The 14717-nt window shown below is 44.6% G+C and overlaps 1 protein-coding gene across 1 annotated transcript; it reads left to right on the top strand.

The window, feature by feature from the left end:
• The first annotated feature begins 614 nt into the window (after positions 1 to 614).
• ZNF594 (zinc finger protein 594) lies at positions 615 to 14380 on the top strand. Its single transcript, XM_032615249.1, has 3 exons — positions 615 to 688; positions 5377 to 5446; positions 12139 to 14380. Exon 3 carries the CDS (start codon positions 12159 to 12161, stop codon positions 14148 to 14150), a length of 1992 nt encoding a protein of 663 aa, XP_032471140.1. The 5' UTR covers positions 615 to 688; positions 5377 to 5446; positions 12139 to 12158; the 3' UTR covers positions 14151 to 14380.
• The last annotated feature ends 337 nt before the right edge of the window (positions 14381 to 14717 follow it).

The following is a 14717-nucleotide window of genomic DNA, read 5'->3' as shown; positions in this document are numbered from 1 at the left end:
TTGGACTCAGAGAGGTTAGGTAATTTGCCCAAAGTCACATAGTCCATAAATGGTGGGTCAGCGATTCTGTCTGACTTTCTGAGTGTCTTGATGTTCTCACTTAGAACTTGCCCTTTTAAAGATTTCGCTATCCTTGTTTATCTCTGTACTACCAAGCCTTTGAGAGGGCACTGCAAACAGAAGGCATCAATGAATGAGACCACAAAAGCACGCAGGGAAAAAACAAAATTAAAAATTAGAACAAAAGCGTTGTTATCTGACAGGGTCCCCCACCCAGACCGACTGGCCAGAAGCCAGCCGTGGGCGAGTCTAGGACCCCCCGGAGGACTTGCGTCTCGGTGGTGGCCTCGCACACGTTACTTGGCGCCTGCAGGTGCACCAACCTGTGCGGCGCTGGACCCTCAGGACTCTGCTCGCGCGAGACCGAGAGAACGACGCCGAACCTGCGCAGGGAAGACCCTTGAGCGGGTGGGAGGAGGCTTGGGGGCGCGCCCGCGGATTGACGGGCACAGCCGGGTCCGGCGTCTGGGCGGGGGACGGCCGCCTGGGGGAGCACGCCGGAAGTGGCCGGCCGCTGCGGGCACGATGTCCAGGGTGGTGGCGCCGCGCCCGAGGGAGGAGCTGGGGCTGAGCGCTGGCGGCCGTGCAGGGGGCCACGGTCAAGCGGGAGGCTAGGGGTGGCCTGGAGGTGAGACCCCGCTGCGATCGCAGAACTGGGGGCCCCGGCGCCTGGGTCCCCTGGGGAAGCGGGGTGGAGAGCAGATCTTCGGAGGTGGGCGCTGACCCCTCATTTCTCCGAACGGGGAGAGGCTGCGGCCTCCGGGACTTAGGTGCCGGGTGCGCGCGGCCAGGCCCTCTATGCCCTTGGTCCTCTCCTGGTTCTCGGCGTACCCCGCCCATCTCCATACACACCACACACCCCTAACCCCACCCCCCCGCGTCGCGTCCCCCTTTTCCAGTCTGTTCCAGTTCCCTCCTGTGAGTACTGCAAACCGCATCTCCCCCAGGCCCAGAATCAAACCCCGGGCATGAATTGACCCTGTTCCTTGCACAATGCCGTGTCAGGCGCGCAGAACGCTCCAGGAGTAACTGACAGACCCTTTGAGAAGACTAGACTGAACCACAGGAATGAACTGTATGGTTCAGACATGTTGTAATACCTCACCTAAAATGTTCGTACTGTTGGGAGTTCGGAGGAGGGAGGGATTTGGGCTGGTCTCTTCTTTGTAAACGTCTGCATATTCTTTTAGGGGTAGCTTCTAAAGTCATTTTCTTTGGGAAGCCTTCCAGGATTGCCACCTCCCTCCCTCCCTCTTTAAGCTTTTCATCTTTTTTTAGCTTGTTTGGTGTCTACTTCACAAACCCTTACTACCTGGTTCCGTGTGTGTCTGTTTATCTAAGTCTTCCAGGCCCCTAGGCAGGGACTCCATCTTGTGTAGCATCAACTAATGCATGCACATGAATATGAATTAAAAGGATTGAAATAGTTAGAAGGTACTAGCTAAGGTGAGCCTGAAACAGTGGGAGGAATTTGTGTAAGTCAGAGGTTGTAAAAGTATGGCCCCTGGGCCAGAGTAGACTGTAGACACTTTTTTTTTTTGGCCGCTCCCTGCAGCTTCTGGGGATCTTAGTTCCCTAACCAGGGATTGAACCCCGCCACCGCAGTGAAAGCGCAGAGTCCTAACTAACCACTGGACTGCCAGGGAATTCCCTGTAGACACATTTTCCTGACTCATGCTGTTTGTTTTTACTTGAATTAGTGGCCAACATTTTAAAATCAGAAAATTTCTTTCACGACCACTCACTCAAGAATCTGGATTTTCAGCATCTCTTGGACAATCAGAAGATGTGGCCAAATAGGGCACACATGTCTGCATGGTGCAATTGGGAGGAACTGAGTAGCAGCTCCCTCCTTTAGACTCAGTACAAAATTTGCAGATCCCCAGTCCCCAGTAATCATTGCCTCCCGGACACTGCAGCAAAGTATCAGTTGTCATTTATCACCTTGTTTGCTTCACCCATTCTGATTAACTGCCTGGCCTCTTGCTGCATTTGATATTGATGTAGATGAAGGAGAGTAGGAAGGACATCACAAGTAGGAGAGTCATGGGCAAAGGGACAGAATGGGAAGAAGCCTAGTATATGGGAATTTAGGGAGAATCCGAGAGCATAGGTTTGCTCTTTCATGAATCATAGAATGGGGCTATTGTTATGGGTTGAATTTGTCCCCCAACAAGGATATGTTGAGGTCTTAGCCCCCAGTGCCTCAGAATGTGACCTTATTTGGAAATAGGGTCATTGCAGATGTAACTAGGTAAGATGAGGTCATACTGGAGTAGAATGGGCCCCTAATTCAATATGACTAGTGTCCTTATAAGAAGATGGCCAGGTGAAGAGACAGAGACAGCGAGAATGCCATGTGAAGGTGGAGGCAGAGGCTGAAGTACTGCATCTACAAAGCAAGGAACACAAGGATTGCCAGATGTCACCAGAAGCTAGGAGAGAGGCATGGAACAGTTATCCCTAGGAGCCTGCAGAAGGAAGCCACCCAGCCAACACCTTCATTTCAGACTTCAAACCTCCAGAACTGTGAGAGAATAAATTCCTGTTGTTTTAAGTCACCCAGTTTGTGGTATTTTGTCATGGCAGCCCTAGGATATATTACAGTTCTGTGAGTCAAAAAGAAGCTATTATTTCCTTTAATGGATGATAGAAAAGTCACGGTAGATTTTTTTTTTTTTTTTTTTTCGGTACGCTGGCCTCTCACTGTTGTGGCCTCTCCCGTTGCGGAGCACAGGCTCTGGATGCGCAGGCTTAGCGGCCATGGCTCACGGGCCCAGCCGCTCTGAGGCATGTGGGATCTTCCCGGACCGGGGCACGAACCCGTGTCTCCTGCATCGGCAGGCGGACTCTCAACCACTGCGCCACCAGGGAAGCCCCATGGTAGATTTTTTTTTTTTTGCGGTACGCGGGCCTCCCACCGCCGCGGCCTCTGCCGCCGCGGAGCGCAGGCTGCGAACGCGCAGGCCCAGCGGCCATGGCCCACGGGCCCAGCCGCTCCGCAGCACGCGGGATCTTCCCGGACCGGGGCACGAACCCGTGTCCCCCGCATCGGCAGGCAGACTCCCATGGTAGATTTTTGATCATTGGTGTCAGCAGTGCTTTAGAAAATTATTTCATCCGACAGTGTTATCAGCTTTGATTGGAGCCAGAAAACGTTTAGAGATTTTACGAGAATCCAAGCATGGGGTGAGAAGGTTCTAGGTTAAGATGGAGTTGGAACAGTTTTCAGAGTTAGTAGGTACGGATAGAAGGGATAGAGAGAGAGGGGTCCAAGATGACTTGCCTCCCAGAGCGCTGCTTCTCAGATTGTAGCAAGCTGAGAATCACCTGGAGCGTAAGCTGGGTAAGCACAGTGCTGGGCCCCTCCCACACAGACTGACTCAGTAGGTCTGGGTGGTGCTTGAGAATTTGCATTTCACCAGGCTCCTCGGTGAGGCTACTGTGGCCGGTGTGTGGATCACATTTTAGGTGGCAGTAACCAGAAAATGTAAGACTTATAAATGTATACACATCTAACAGCAGAACTGCAAAGTATATGAAGCAAAAATTGGCAGAACTGAAAGGAGAAACAGACAATTCTACAATAGTACAGGCATACCTCAATTTATTGTGTTTTGCTTTATTGTGCTTCATGGATATTGCATTTTTTACAAATTGAAGGTTTGCGGCAAGCCTGCGTTGAGCATGTCTATCAGTGTCATTTTTCCAACACCACTTGCTCACTTCATGTTTGTGTCACATTTTGGCAATTCTTGCAATATTTCAAGCTATTTCATTATGATTCTATTTGTTATGGTGACTGGTGATCTTTGAGGTTACTGTTGAAAAAAGATAATGACTAACTAAAGACTCAGATGATGGTTAGAATTTTTTAGCAGTAAAGTATTTTTAATTAAAAACAAAACAAAACTACTGCATTTCTGGCTTAGAAAGCCCTAGAATACAAGCCCCATTAGGGGCTTCTTCACCAGAGTATCCCAGGGCCTAGAACAGTGCCTGCACACTATAGGCTCATGTTAAATATTTGTTCAATGAAAACTGGTCATTTGGGCAGAAACAGATAGTAAGAAGGGGGAATACATTTAGAAGCAAAATGTTGAATTCATTTTCATGCATTTGATCCTTCTTGACTGTCAATAAGACGTTGGACTGGAGATGCATTGTGAATATAGACTACAATGTAGGTGAGGAATAGAGGAGTTTTAAATTTATGATTCATTCTGGACAAAGGTGATCACTGAAGTCAGAGGTGGTATGGTCATTGAGATACTGAATATAAAAGGAGAGGACTAGAAGGAAGGAAAAGCTGAAAGGGTAAAGACAATAAAAAAAGTAGAGTGGGTGGAGTATCATGCATTATGGAAGCCAAGGGAGAAAAGAATTTCAGGGATTAGTCAAGGGAAAGAGGGAAGAGAGTTAACCTACTATTCATTTATTCAATGATTTTTTAAAAAATAAATTTATTTATTTATTTACTTATGGCTGAGTTGGGTCTTTGTTGCTATGCGCAGGCTTTCTCTAGTTGCGGTGAGCAGGGGCTACTCTCTGTTGCGGTGCGCAGGCTTCTCATTGCGGTGGCTTCTCTTGTTGCGGAGCATGGGCTCTAGGCATGCGGGCTTCAGTAGTTGTGGCTTGTGGGCTCTAGAGCTCAGGCTCAGTAGTTGTGGCGCACGGGCTTAGTTGCTCCGCAGCATGTGGGATCTTCATGGACCAGGACTCGAACCCATGTCCCCTGCACTGGCAGGCGGATTCTTAACCACTGTGCCACCAGGAAAGCCCCTATTCAATGATTTTTAATTGAGCACCCACTATGGTCCAGGTACTGTTCCAACACTGTACAGAACAAAGACCCCCATCCCCACAGAGCTTACACTCTTGGGAGGCTTACACTGTAGAGGTGTGTAGCTTTATATACATTGGGGTGGGGTTTTTTTTTGGGGGGGGGTTGTTTTTTGTTGTTGTTGTTTGTTTTTGCCATGCCGCGTGGCTTGCGGATCTTAGCTCCCCAGCCCAGGCCACGGCAGTGGAAGTGCCGAGTGCTAACCACTGGACCACCAGGGAATTCCCGGGGTGGGTTTTTTAAAATGTGTACAGTAACACTTTGGAATCAGTGGTATTTCTGCTTTACATTTGCAGAAATGATAGTTGGGGGAGATTAAGAAGCTAATTCTAAGAATTCTAATTTGGTTCTGCTTGCTTCCAAAGCCCTGTTGTGTTCAGAACTCTAAGCTGCCTCCGAGCTGTAATCGCCACTTTTCTGCTTTAGATACTAATTATATGCTGATGGTTCCAAAATCTGTGTGTCCATTCTAGATTTTCCTCCTGGGTTCCTGACCCACTGATTCATTGGCTTCTCAGAAGTTTTCTCCTGGATGCCACACAGGTACGTCAAATATAACGTGTCTGAAGTGGAATTCACCACCTCCTCCCCCTCACCGCCACTCTTTCGGTCCCACTACCCAGCTTAGGCAGTTGTCCGAGCTAGAAACTTGGGTGTCATCCTTAATGCCTTCTGTTTTCCCTCACACCTTCCATTCAGGACAGCACCGATTCTCCCTGTTTTTGCTTCTTTAATATACTTTAAAATGTCTCCAGTCCCAGTAACTCACTGTCAGTGATGAGGCCCTCACTGTCTCCATCATAGATTCTGCTGTAGTTTCCTAAGCAATATCCCAGCTTTCAGCCTTGCACCCTTTAGTCTGTTCTCCATAAAGCTGTCAGAGCAGTCTTTTAAAAAAATAAATCTAATTATGTCATTCTCCTGCTTTAACCCCTTCCGGGGTTCCCCACTGCCTTCAGGAGAAAGTCCAAGCTTCTTAGCGTGGGATACATGGCCCTCCGTGGTTTGACCGCCACTTCCCCAGCTTCATCGTTTACTGTCTGTATTCTGGGCTTCAGTCATATGGTGCATCCATGAACACATCGTAGCTTCTCTCACCTCCTGGCCTTTGTACATGCTTCAGCCTCAATCTGAAAAGCTCTTCCTTCTTCTTTTAGTCTAGTTATCTCAAATTGTCTTTCAGGCCTCACCTTAGAAGCTGCTTCCTTCAGGAAGTTTCCTTACCCATCCCACCCCCCTCAGGTTGTGCTCTTCTCATGAGGTCCCACGGCACCCACACTTACCCTTATTGTGTATTTAACACATTTAATCGACACCACACACTAGTCAAGGGCAGGGGCTCTGTCCTCATTATTGTATTCTAACCACCTAGCGTGGTGCTTGGCCCATCATAGGGGCTCAGTTAAAGAGCAATAAATACTAGAGAATGGAAGAGACAAAATACAGTAAAGATGAGGAGTCATTGAAAAGAGAGAGGAACGTGAGGTGATTTTTACCACATGGTCTCACATATTTTTAAAGCGAGGGGCAAGATTATCTACTGAGACCAAGGGAATGCAGGAAGTAGTAGAGATTTTAAAAGGAAAGGGAAGCTATGGAGTATCTGCTGCCAACTCCTTATTGGGTAGTTGCAGAACAGGAACTTCTGTTTCAGGAATTCAAGATGTTGCAGGATGTGGCTGTGAATGAATCGCAAAAGAATGCTGGGCCTCAGGTCCACACTCAGTGGAATCCCTGCATGGCAGAGATACTAGAGGAAGAGACAGAGCTGGTCTCACCGAGCAGGGGCTCTGTCCTCTAACTTAGACTCTATACACCCCGAATTCTCTGAGTTTCGGTTGAAAAGCAAAAAACAAGAAAAGGTTTTAAAGAGCTCAGTGGAATTGGAGGATTAAGGATTCCCAATGGCTTTGACTCTTGGAGACAAGATAAGATGCTTCTGCTCTTTGTTGAAGGGCGTCTAGCCTAATCTGTGGAGTTGACAACTCCTTGCCTCTCCCTGAGCTTGGTTCCTGTTAGAAACCAAGAGATGACGAAAAACTCAACTCATCTTCAGATCTTTGGACCTACTCTCCCACCCTCCAAACCTACTCTTCCTTCTCTGACCCCTGTCTTCATAAACAGCACCGTATCCCACCCATTGCCTAAGCCAGAAAACTGAAAGTCATTCTTGACTCCTTTCTTCCCCCACCTGCAGTTACCATGTTTCATTGATTCAGGTTCTCCCATACCGGACAGTGCTCACCTTATTCCAGCACTGGCCACACTATCTTCTTGTCCATTTACACATGTATCTCCCTTCATTGAACTGTAAGTTCTTTGAGGGCAGGGATGTTCACCTTTGTATTGCCAGTACCTAGTACAGTGTCTGGAATATGGTGGGTGCTTAGTTAATGTAAGTTAGGTGAACACATCAGTGAATGATATGAAATAACAATGCCCTTTTCCCAGAAGCTCTGAGTTCAGCTGGATTGGATTGTAGAGGAGGACTCATCTCTGATCAAGCCTGTGTTTCAGATACTGTACCCTTCTCCAGACATCCTCTGAGGCAAAGAGTTCCTTAAATTACTCCCTATTCCTTTCACCTATGGAATTGGATGAAAATGTTGAGCAGAGAATGCCATTCATCTCTGCAGGGAATGCTGTGTAGGACTAAGGACTGGGTGCTTTGCCGTACCTATGCCTGTGGTAAAGGTTGACCCTAATGATTCTTACAGAGAGGACTCCTTTTAGCACTATTTCTAAACAAATTTTTGTTTCCTCTTTCTTAGCCCCCTTCCTATTCTTCTTGTATCATCTTCACTTTGTTCTAGAACTAAAATGAAATGATAATATGTATCTGTATCAGTCAGGATCCAGTCAGGAGACAAAAACTATACCAATAGTTTAAACAAGGGACATTTAATATAAAGAATATTTAACCGGTAAAGGTAGCTAACTACTAAAAGGATCTAAAGAAAACACTAAGGAGTGTAGAAATAGATAACGCAGGAAGCCATCTTACCTCTAGGACTAAGGAGGAGTAAATAAGGAAGGAACCACACATTTAGAAGAGGGCTCCCCCCCACCCCAAAGCAGGGATTCAGACTTTTTTGGATGGGTTGTGGTTGCCAAAGAAACACAGCCTGCTGGTGTAAAGAAATTTGTCAGAGGGCATGTCTGTCGGCACGGCCTGCCAAATGACAGAGAAATTCACTGAAGGGTGCAGGCAGGCTAGAGGTAATCCATAGGAAAGGCCTGCTGGGTAGTGGAAAAACTCACTGGAGGGTTGGGTAGGCCAGAGCTGGTTGGTCTACCCCATCAAGCCTCCCTTATGTTGATTTGGGGGCCTCACCAAAAGACAAAACAGCTCAAAAGTACCAAGAGAAACCCCTTTCTCTTTGTGTGGCTTACAGTGTTCCTCCAGCACCCTCTATTGACAAAGCCAGCCAACAAAAGGGAACTGTTTCCAGGGTCCAGCTCCAGTATCACAAGTAGGGCAAAGAGGACAATAAGGGCATGTATACTGTGATCCCATTTTTGTATCAAAAAAATTTATGCCCAGAAATAAGACTGGGAGAATATATAACAAAATACTGGGTATCTTTAGTTTCTTCTCTGTGCTCTTCTCTACTCTTGGTTTTTCCTATAATGAGCATGTAGTATTTTTATGATCAAAAATAGAAAAAGTGGGAACTCCCCTGGCAGTCCAGTGGTTGACTCTGCACTTCCAATGCAGGGGGCGCGGGTTGCAGGGGGCACAGGTTTGATCCCTGGTCGGGGAATTAGGATCCTGCATGCCACGAGGCGCAGCCAAAAAAAAAAAAGTGTTTCTCTGTAATTTTATTTTATTTTTGGCTGCGCTATGTGTGACATGTGGGATCTTAGTTCCCCGACCAGGGATCAAACCTGCACCCACCGCAGTGGAAGCGCAGAGTCTTAACCACTGCTCAGAGTCTTAACCACGGGACCAGCAGGGAAGTCTGTTTCTCTGTAATTTTGAAATATTATTCCTTTAAAATTATGGGGGAAAACTGATCATGAAACATATTAAGGTTTGGATCTTCTTTTAAAATTATGTATTTCTACTTGAGATGCTATCTCTTGATCCCTGTCATGACAGACAGGCAAATTAGCACAATTTATACTTAACTCCCACTACCTCTCCTCCTCTATTCTACAAAAATAATTTCCAATTGTTTAATGTCAGTTCCATATTTAAATTTATTCAACACTCCTCATCCATTGTTTTACAATGTTCTCTGAGGTCCTGAGTGTTTATTTTCACTCATTTCTTCACTGGCTATATCTCATTGCCCAGCAGTTCTTTTCAAAAAGGGCTCCCTGTCATACTCCCTGAGTTTTTACCTACTTGAGAACATTTGCCTGTTTAAATATGAGGGAACAGTTTTCCAGGTAAAAAATGATCAAGTCACACTTTGTGTCTCTTCAGAACTTTACAGGCATTACTATACTCTGGCATGAGTGTAACATGGAGGAGTATAAAACTCAGCCTGAAATTCCCTCTTGCCCATCACTTGCTCATCTGCCTCAGATCTTCATATGTTCATTTATTCCTGAAATTTAGTTACTTCACCAGGCTATGCCTTGGTGTGGACTGTTCTATATCAACTTTCTATGGACTACACTGTATCCTTCCAATAAATTCAAGTCTTTATTTCAGCCACATTTCCTTCTGTTATGTTTGAATGGGTTTTTTTTCCTTCTGTTTGTTCTTTTCTCTTCTTTAGGAACACTAATTATGTATATATTTGAATATCTTTCTGTAGCAACTTGTTTTCTCTATAATCATATTAATATCCACTGCATTCTGTGTCATCTCCCCAGGCCTCATCTTGTCCCTGTAGTGATTATTTTTCTTTTTTCTTTGATGAGTTTCATCTACGTAATGCATTTAGTTTTCCCTTCCACTTCTTTCCTTCAGCTCTGCCAGATTACTTCTCACTTCTTTTTTTTTTTCTCACTTCTTTTTATTCTTTTATAATCTACACTCTATTTTGAGCTCTTATATGTCTTCTTTGAGTTTTCATTTAAACAGTGGTTTTGTCTATAATTTCTTTGAGATAGTGGAGAGCTCTGCTGGATGCGTTCTGTTAATTCCTTTGCTGTTCCTCTTGGGTGTATGCTCCTAATCCCTCTGTTACTCATGTTGCTTTCTTTCCTAAAGCAACAACCCCCTGTTTTCAAGCACACATCCCACAAAGTTACCTGAATGATTACTACTCAACAGTGCATGAAGCAGGTTCTCTATGAAAGAGGGAAGAGGCAGAGGGAATTGAGCAAGGGCACCTCAAAGCCTTCATACAGATCTGCTGCCACAAACACCTTCTTATCAAATCTACAGGCATTATCTCCCTTCAGCTTTTGGTTTCCAGGAGATCAACATGGCACAGAAAAAGCCCTGTAGATCACTGGACTTTCGTAGCACAGTCTGACAGTCACACTCATCTCCTTTCTTCATCTTGCTCCATGGCTGCCAGTATTCCTCAGCCAGGTACCAGGTGGAAGACAACCTAAATGATCTGCCGGCACCGTTTCTTCTTTAGCATCTTCCCCTGCCACTCTGATATGTCAGACTAGATCTCTATGGGACAGTCCCTGCTTCTGTCACCTGCCTCCCCGCCATGGCTCTAGATCTCTTCACTCTAATTAGAAGATCACTGACCATGCCTTTCAGGATATGAGACTTTGGGAGACATCTGTATATGACCCTTTTTTTGAAGATGGAGTTTACCTCATTTGTCATTCTTTTAACTGTTTTCAGTGGGTTTTGAGAAATGCCTTTTCCATCTTTTAAACTGTTTCTAAATTTTGAACACTATATATCAAACAAACCCCCCAAAAAATCACTTTAAGGGAAAATTATGACAAAGCCAATTCTTTCCAGTATTTTATTTGAATGTTAAATAAATAAAATCCAGCCTAGATATGGAGGTTTGTGGTAGGGACACATTACTTAATGATAATTCTTGGGCATAAAGGGTAATGATTAATGATAATAGTAGTAATAGTAACAGCAGCTGACACTTACATAGTGCTTTCTATATGCCAAGCATGGTTCTAAATGTTTTACATATATTTAATTCTCATAACAACTCTATGAGGTAAATACTATTATTATCTCCATTTTAGAGATGAGGAAACAGGCACAGAGAGTTGCAGCAACTTGCCTAACGTCACACAGTCAGTAAGTGATGGAGATAGGATTCAAACCCAGGCATTTTGTCCGACAGTCAGTTAAGAATCCACACTCTTAATCTCTATGCTGTGTTTCCTCTTATTCATTGCAAAAAGATTACTGACTAGAGCATTCCAATCCCCCGGGCCAAGGTGAAATGGCTCTCTCAAGGAGCTCAGAAATGTGTTTTTGTGACTGGGCAAGGTCAGGGATTTGATGATATGAACACTCAAAAGCAATAAACTCATCTGTCTTCCAGTTGCAGGAGGATACAAAATTGCCATACAAAGGAGGCAGTTCCACCAGAATACCAGAAAGAAAAATGCCAGGTCTGAGAAAGGGAGAATTGATTTCTATTAAAATGGCAGCCAAGCATTTTTATTCTGAGGCATAGTTTCATATTTGTTTAACTGTCATGATATATTGGGAGGAATGGTTAGTGGATCAGTTATTAATTTATCATATCTCAACTCCAAATCTACCCTTCTTTGCTTTGCTTAAGTTACTGGATCTGGACGATTTCTCCTTTGCCAGCTGGTACAACATTTAGATTTTGTCAATAGAGGATGCTGGAGGGAAATACAAGGCCATAGGAAAAGGAAGGAACTTCTTTTCCTGGTGCTGGTGTGCTATTTTATCTTATTTATTGGTGTGGCTGCCAGCAGACCAACTTGTGGGAGGCCTGGTGGCAATCACTCTAGTGAGTTGCTTCCTGTGAGCCCATTCTGGTCTGGCCTCAGGGCCCAGCAGGTTCCTACCCCCATCAAACAGGCCACTTCCAGCTCCAGACTGCCCACCTCCAGTGAATTCTTCCACCACCCTGCAGGCCACCCACACACACCAGCTCCAGCCTGCACCCTGGCAAGTTTCTTCTCCACCAATAGGGTGTGTGTTCCTGTGGTAGCCACAATCCCTCTGAAAAACGTCTGAATCTCAGCTCCAGAAGGGAAGAGTCTTCTTCCAAGTTCCTTGTTCCTCCCTCTGAGACTTCCCAGTGTAGGAAAGAGGTGAAAATTTGTATTTTAGGAATCATAGAATGTTCTACTTATTATTTCAGATTCTGAAACCAAAAATAAGATGAAAGATTGGAAGACAAAGATGGAAATTTCTGAAGAAAAAGATTCAGCAAGGGCTGTATCAGAAAGACTCCAAAGACAGATCTCCCAAGAATGTGGGTTAGTTGAAACTGGTGATCCTCAGGACAGGTTATTGAGGTATTGGGTAAGCCCCTTAGAGGATGCAGTGGGATATCCCCCTTCCCAAGAGAGAGGTATCAGGGAAGTGAATCTGATCCCCAAGAAAGCCATTGCAGGAGAGAGAGTCCATGGATGTAAGGAAAGAGAAAAAATACTTTCTGCAGGAGAAAGACCCCACAGATATGAAGTCTGTGGCCAGAGCTTCAAACAGAAGTCAGAAGTAACTGAACATCAGAAAACTGGTAATATAAAGAAAACCTATGAATGTAAGGAATGTGGAAAAAATTTCAGTCGGAGCTCAAACCTGATCGTACATCAGAGAATTCATACAGGAAAGAAACCATATGTATGTAGTGAATGTGGAAAAGACTTTAATCAAAGTTCAAATCTTATTATACATCAGAGAATTCATACAGGAAAGAAACCTTATATATGTCATGAATGTGGAAAAGACTTCAATCAGAGCTCTAATCTGGCCCGACATAAGAGAATACATAATGACAAGAATCCATATGAATGTAAAGACTGTGGAAAGGCCTTCAAGGGAAGCTCGAAACTTGTCCTGCACCAGAGAATTCACAGTGGAGGGAAGCCATATGTATGTGATGAGTGTGGGAAGGCCTTCAATCAAAGTTCAGATCTTATTATCCATCACAGAATTCACACTGGGGAGAAACCCTATGAATGTTATGAATGTGGACAAACCTTCAGTCAGAGTTCACACCTTGTCACACATCAGAGAATTCATACTGGAGAGAAACCCTTCAAGTGCAACACCTGTGAAAAGGCCTTCAGGCAGCGTTCACGCCTCACAGAACACCAGAGACTCCACAGTGGGGAGAGACCCCATGAATGTCACAAATGTGGGAAATCCTTCAGTGGGCGCACAGCCTTTCTTAAACATCAGAGACTACATACTGTAAAGGAACTTGAATGTGAAAAAGCCTGCAATTCTGACTTAGCTCTTATCCAACAACAGAGAATTCACAGGGAAGAAAAACCTTATGAATGTACTGAGTGTGGAAAAACCTTCCGAGGAAGTTCAGATCTAATTCGGCATTGGATAACTCACACTGGAGAGAAACCCTATGAATGTAATGAATGTGGGAAAGCCTTTAGCCAGAGGTCACACCTTGTTACACATCAGAAAATTCACACTGGAGAGAAACCCTATCAGTGTAATGAATGTGGGAAAGCCTTCCGGCAGCGTTCACTCCTTGTCCAGCATCAGAGAATCCACAGTGGTGAGAAACCCTATGAATGTAAGGAATGCGGAAAAGCCTTCATCTGGCGCACGGCTTTTCTCAAACATCAGAGACTTCATACTGGAGAGAAACTTGTGGAAGTTGAGAAAACATTTAGCAAGGAAGAGTTGCTTAGAGAAGAGTGGAGAATTCGCCAAGAAGTGAAAGCTTATCAGTGCAATCAGTGTGGTAGAACTTTCCGAGGCAGCTCAGACCTCATCCAACATCAGGTAACTCATTCAGGAGAGAAACCCTATGAATGTAAAGAATGTGGGAAAACTTTCAATCAGAGCTCAGACCTTATGAGACATCACAGAATTCATAGTGGAGAAAAACCTTATATGTGCAATAAATGTGGGAAATCTTTCAGGGGCAGCTCAGATCTCATTAAACACCACCGTGTTCATACTAGAGAGAAACCCTATGAATGCCCTGAATGTGGGAAGGCCTTCAGTCAGAACTCACACCTTGTTAGTCACCAGAGAATTCACACTGGAGAGAAACCCTTTGAATGTAGCAACTGTGGGAAGGCCTTCAGTGGGCGCACAGCTTTTCTTAAACATCAGAAACTTCATACTGGAAAGGAGCTTGGGGAACACAAGAGAGTCCACAAACAGGACTTATTCTAATAGGTAACAGAGACCTAATGAACATAGGAAAAGCCTGATGGAGACCACATCATATTGCACAATAGAAGGTTTTTATTGCTGAAAACTCTTTGAAGGTAGGAAAACATTAGAAGAGCCTACTGGATGGAAAACATATAAGTGTAATGTGGGAAAGCTCTTGGACATAATCGCCTTTTTTCTGCCTCAGAGTTGACACTGGAGTATGGTCCCCAGGATAAAATTAATTAAGAATGTTTTACGGGACTTCCATTGTTAATAAAATCATTAGAAATCACTTTGTCACCAACCCCCAAACTAAATTCTTCATGGAAGGAGCCATTTCAATCTCGACTACCTAGTCCAATGACAAGTATAAATCTGTTTTAGGTACTTTAGAGTGATTAAATCTTTGTCTGGGATGAGTTCTTCCCGTTAGATATATATTTTATACATATTCCCCTTTTATCTCCTTATAAAAATATGCTTATGCATATGTGATAATACTAATTAGAATGATCCATTAATTCAGGGGTCCCCAACCTCCAGGCCATGGACGGGTACTGGGCCGAGGCCTGTAAGGAACCAGAC

The sequence above is a fragment of the Phocoena sinus genome, chromosome 20 (assembly GCF_008692025.1).
Source record: "Phocoena sinus isolate mPhoSin1 chromosome 20, mPhoSin1.pri, whole genome shotgun sequence".
Taxonomy (NCBI): Eukaryota; Metazoa; Chordata; class Mammalia; order Artiodactyla; family Phocoenidae; genus Phocoena; species Phocoena sinus.
Note: the sequence above shows the minus strand (reverse complement) of the source record. Positions and strands in the feature narration are given on the sequence as shown.

What these genes read in the sequence shown, in the direction of transcription:
- ZNF594 (XM_032615249.1), top strand. Translation starts at nt 12,159, where the DNA reads ATGAAAGATTGGAAGACAAAGATGGAAATTTCTGAAGAAAAAGATTCA.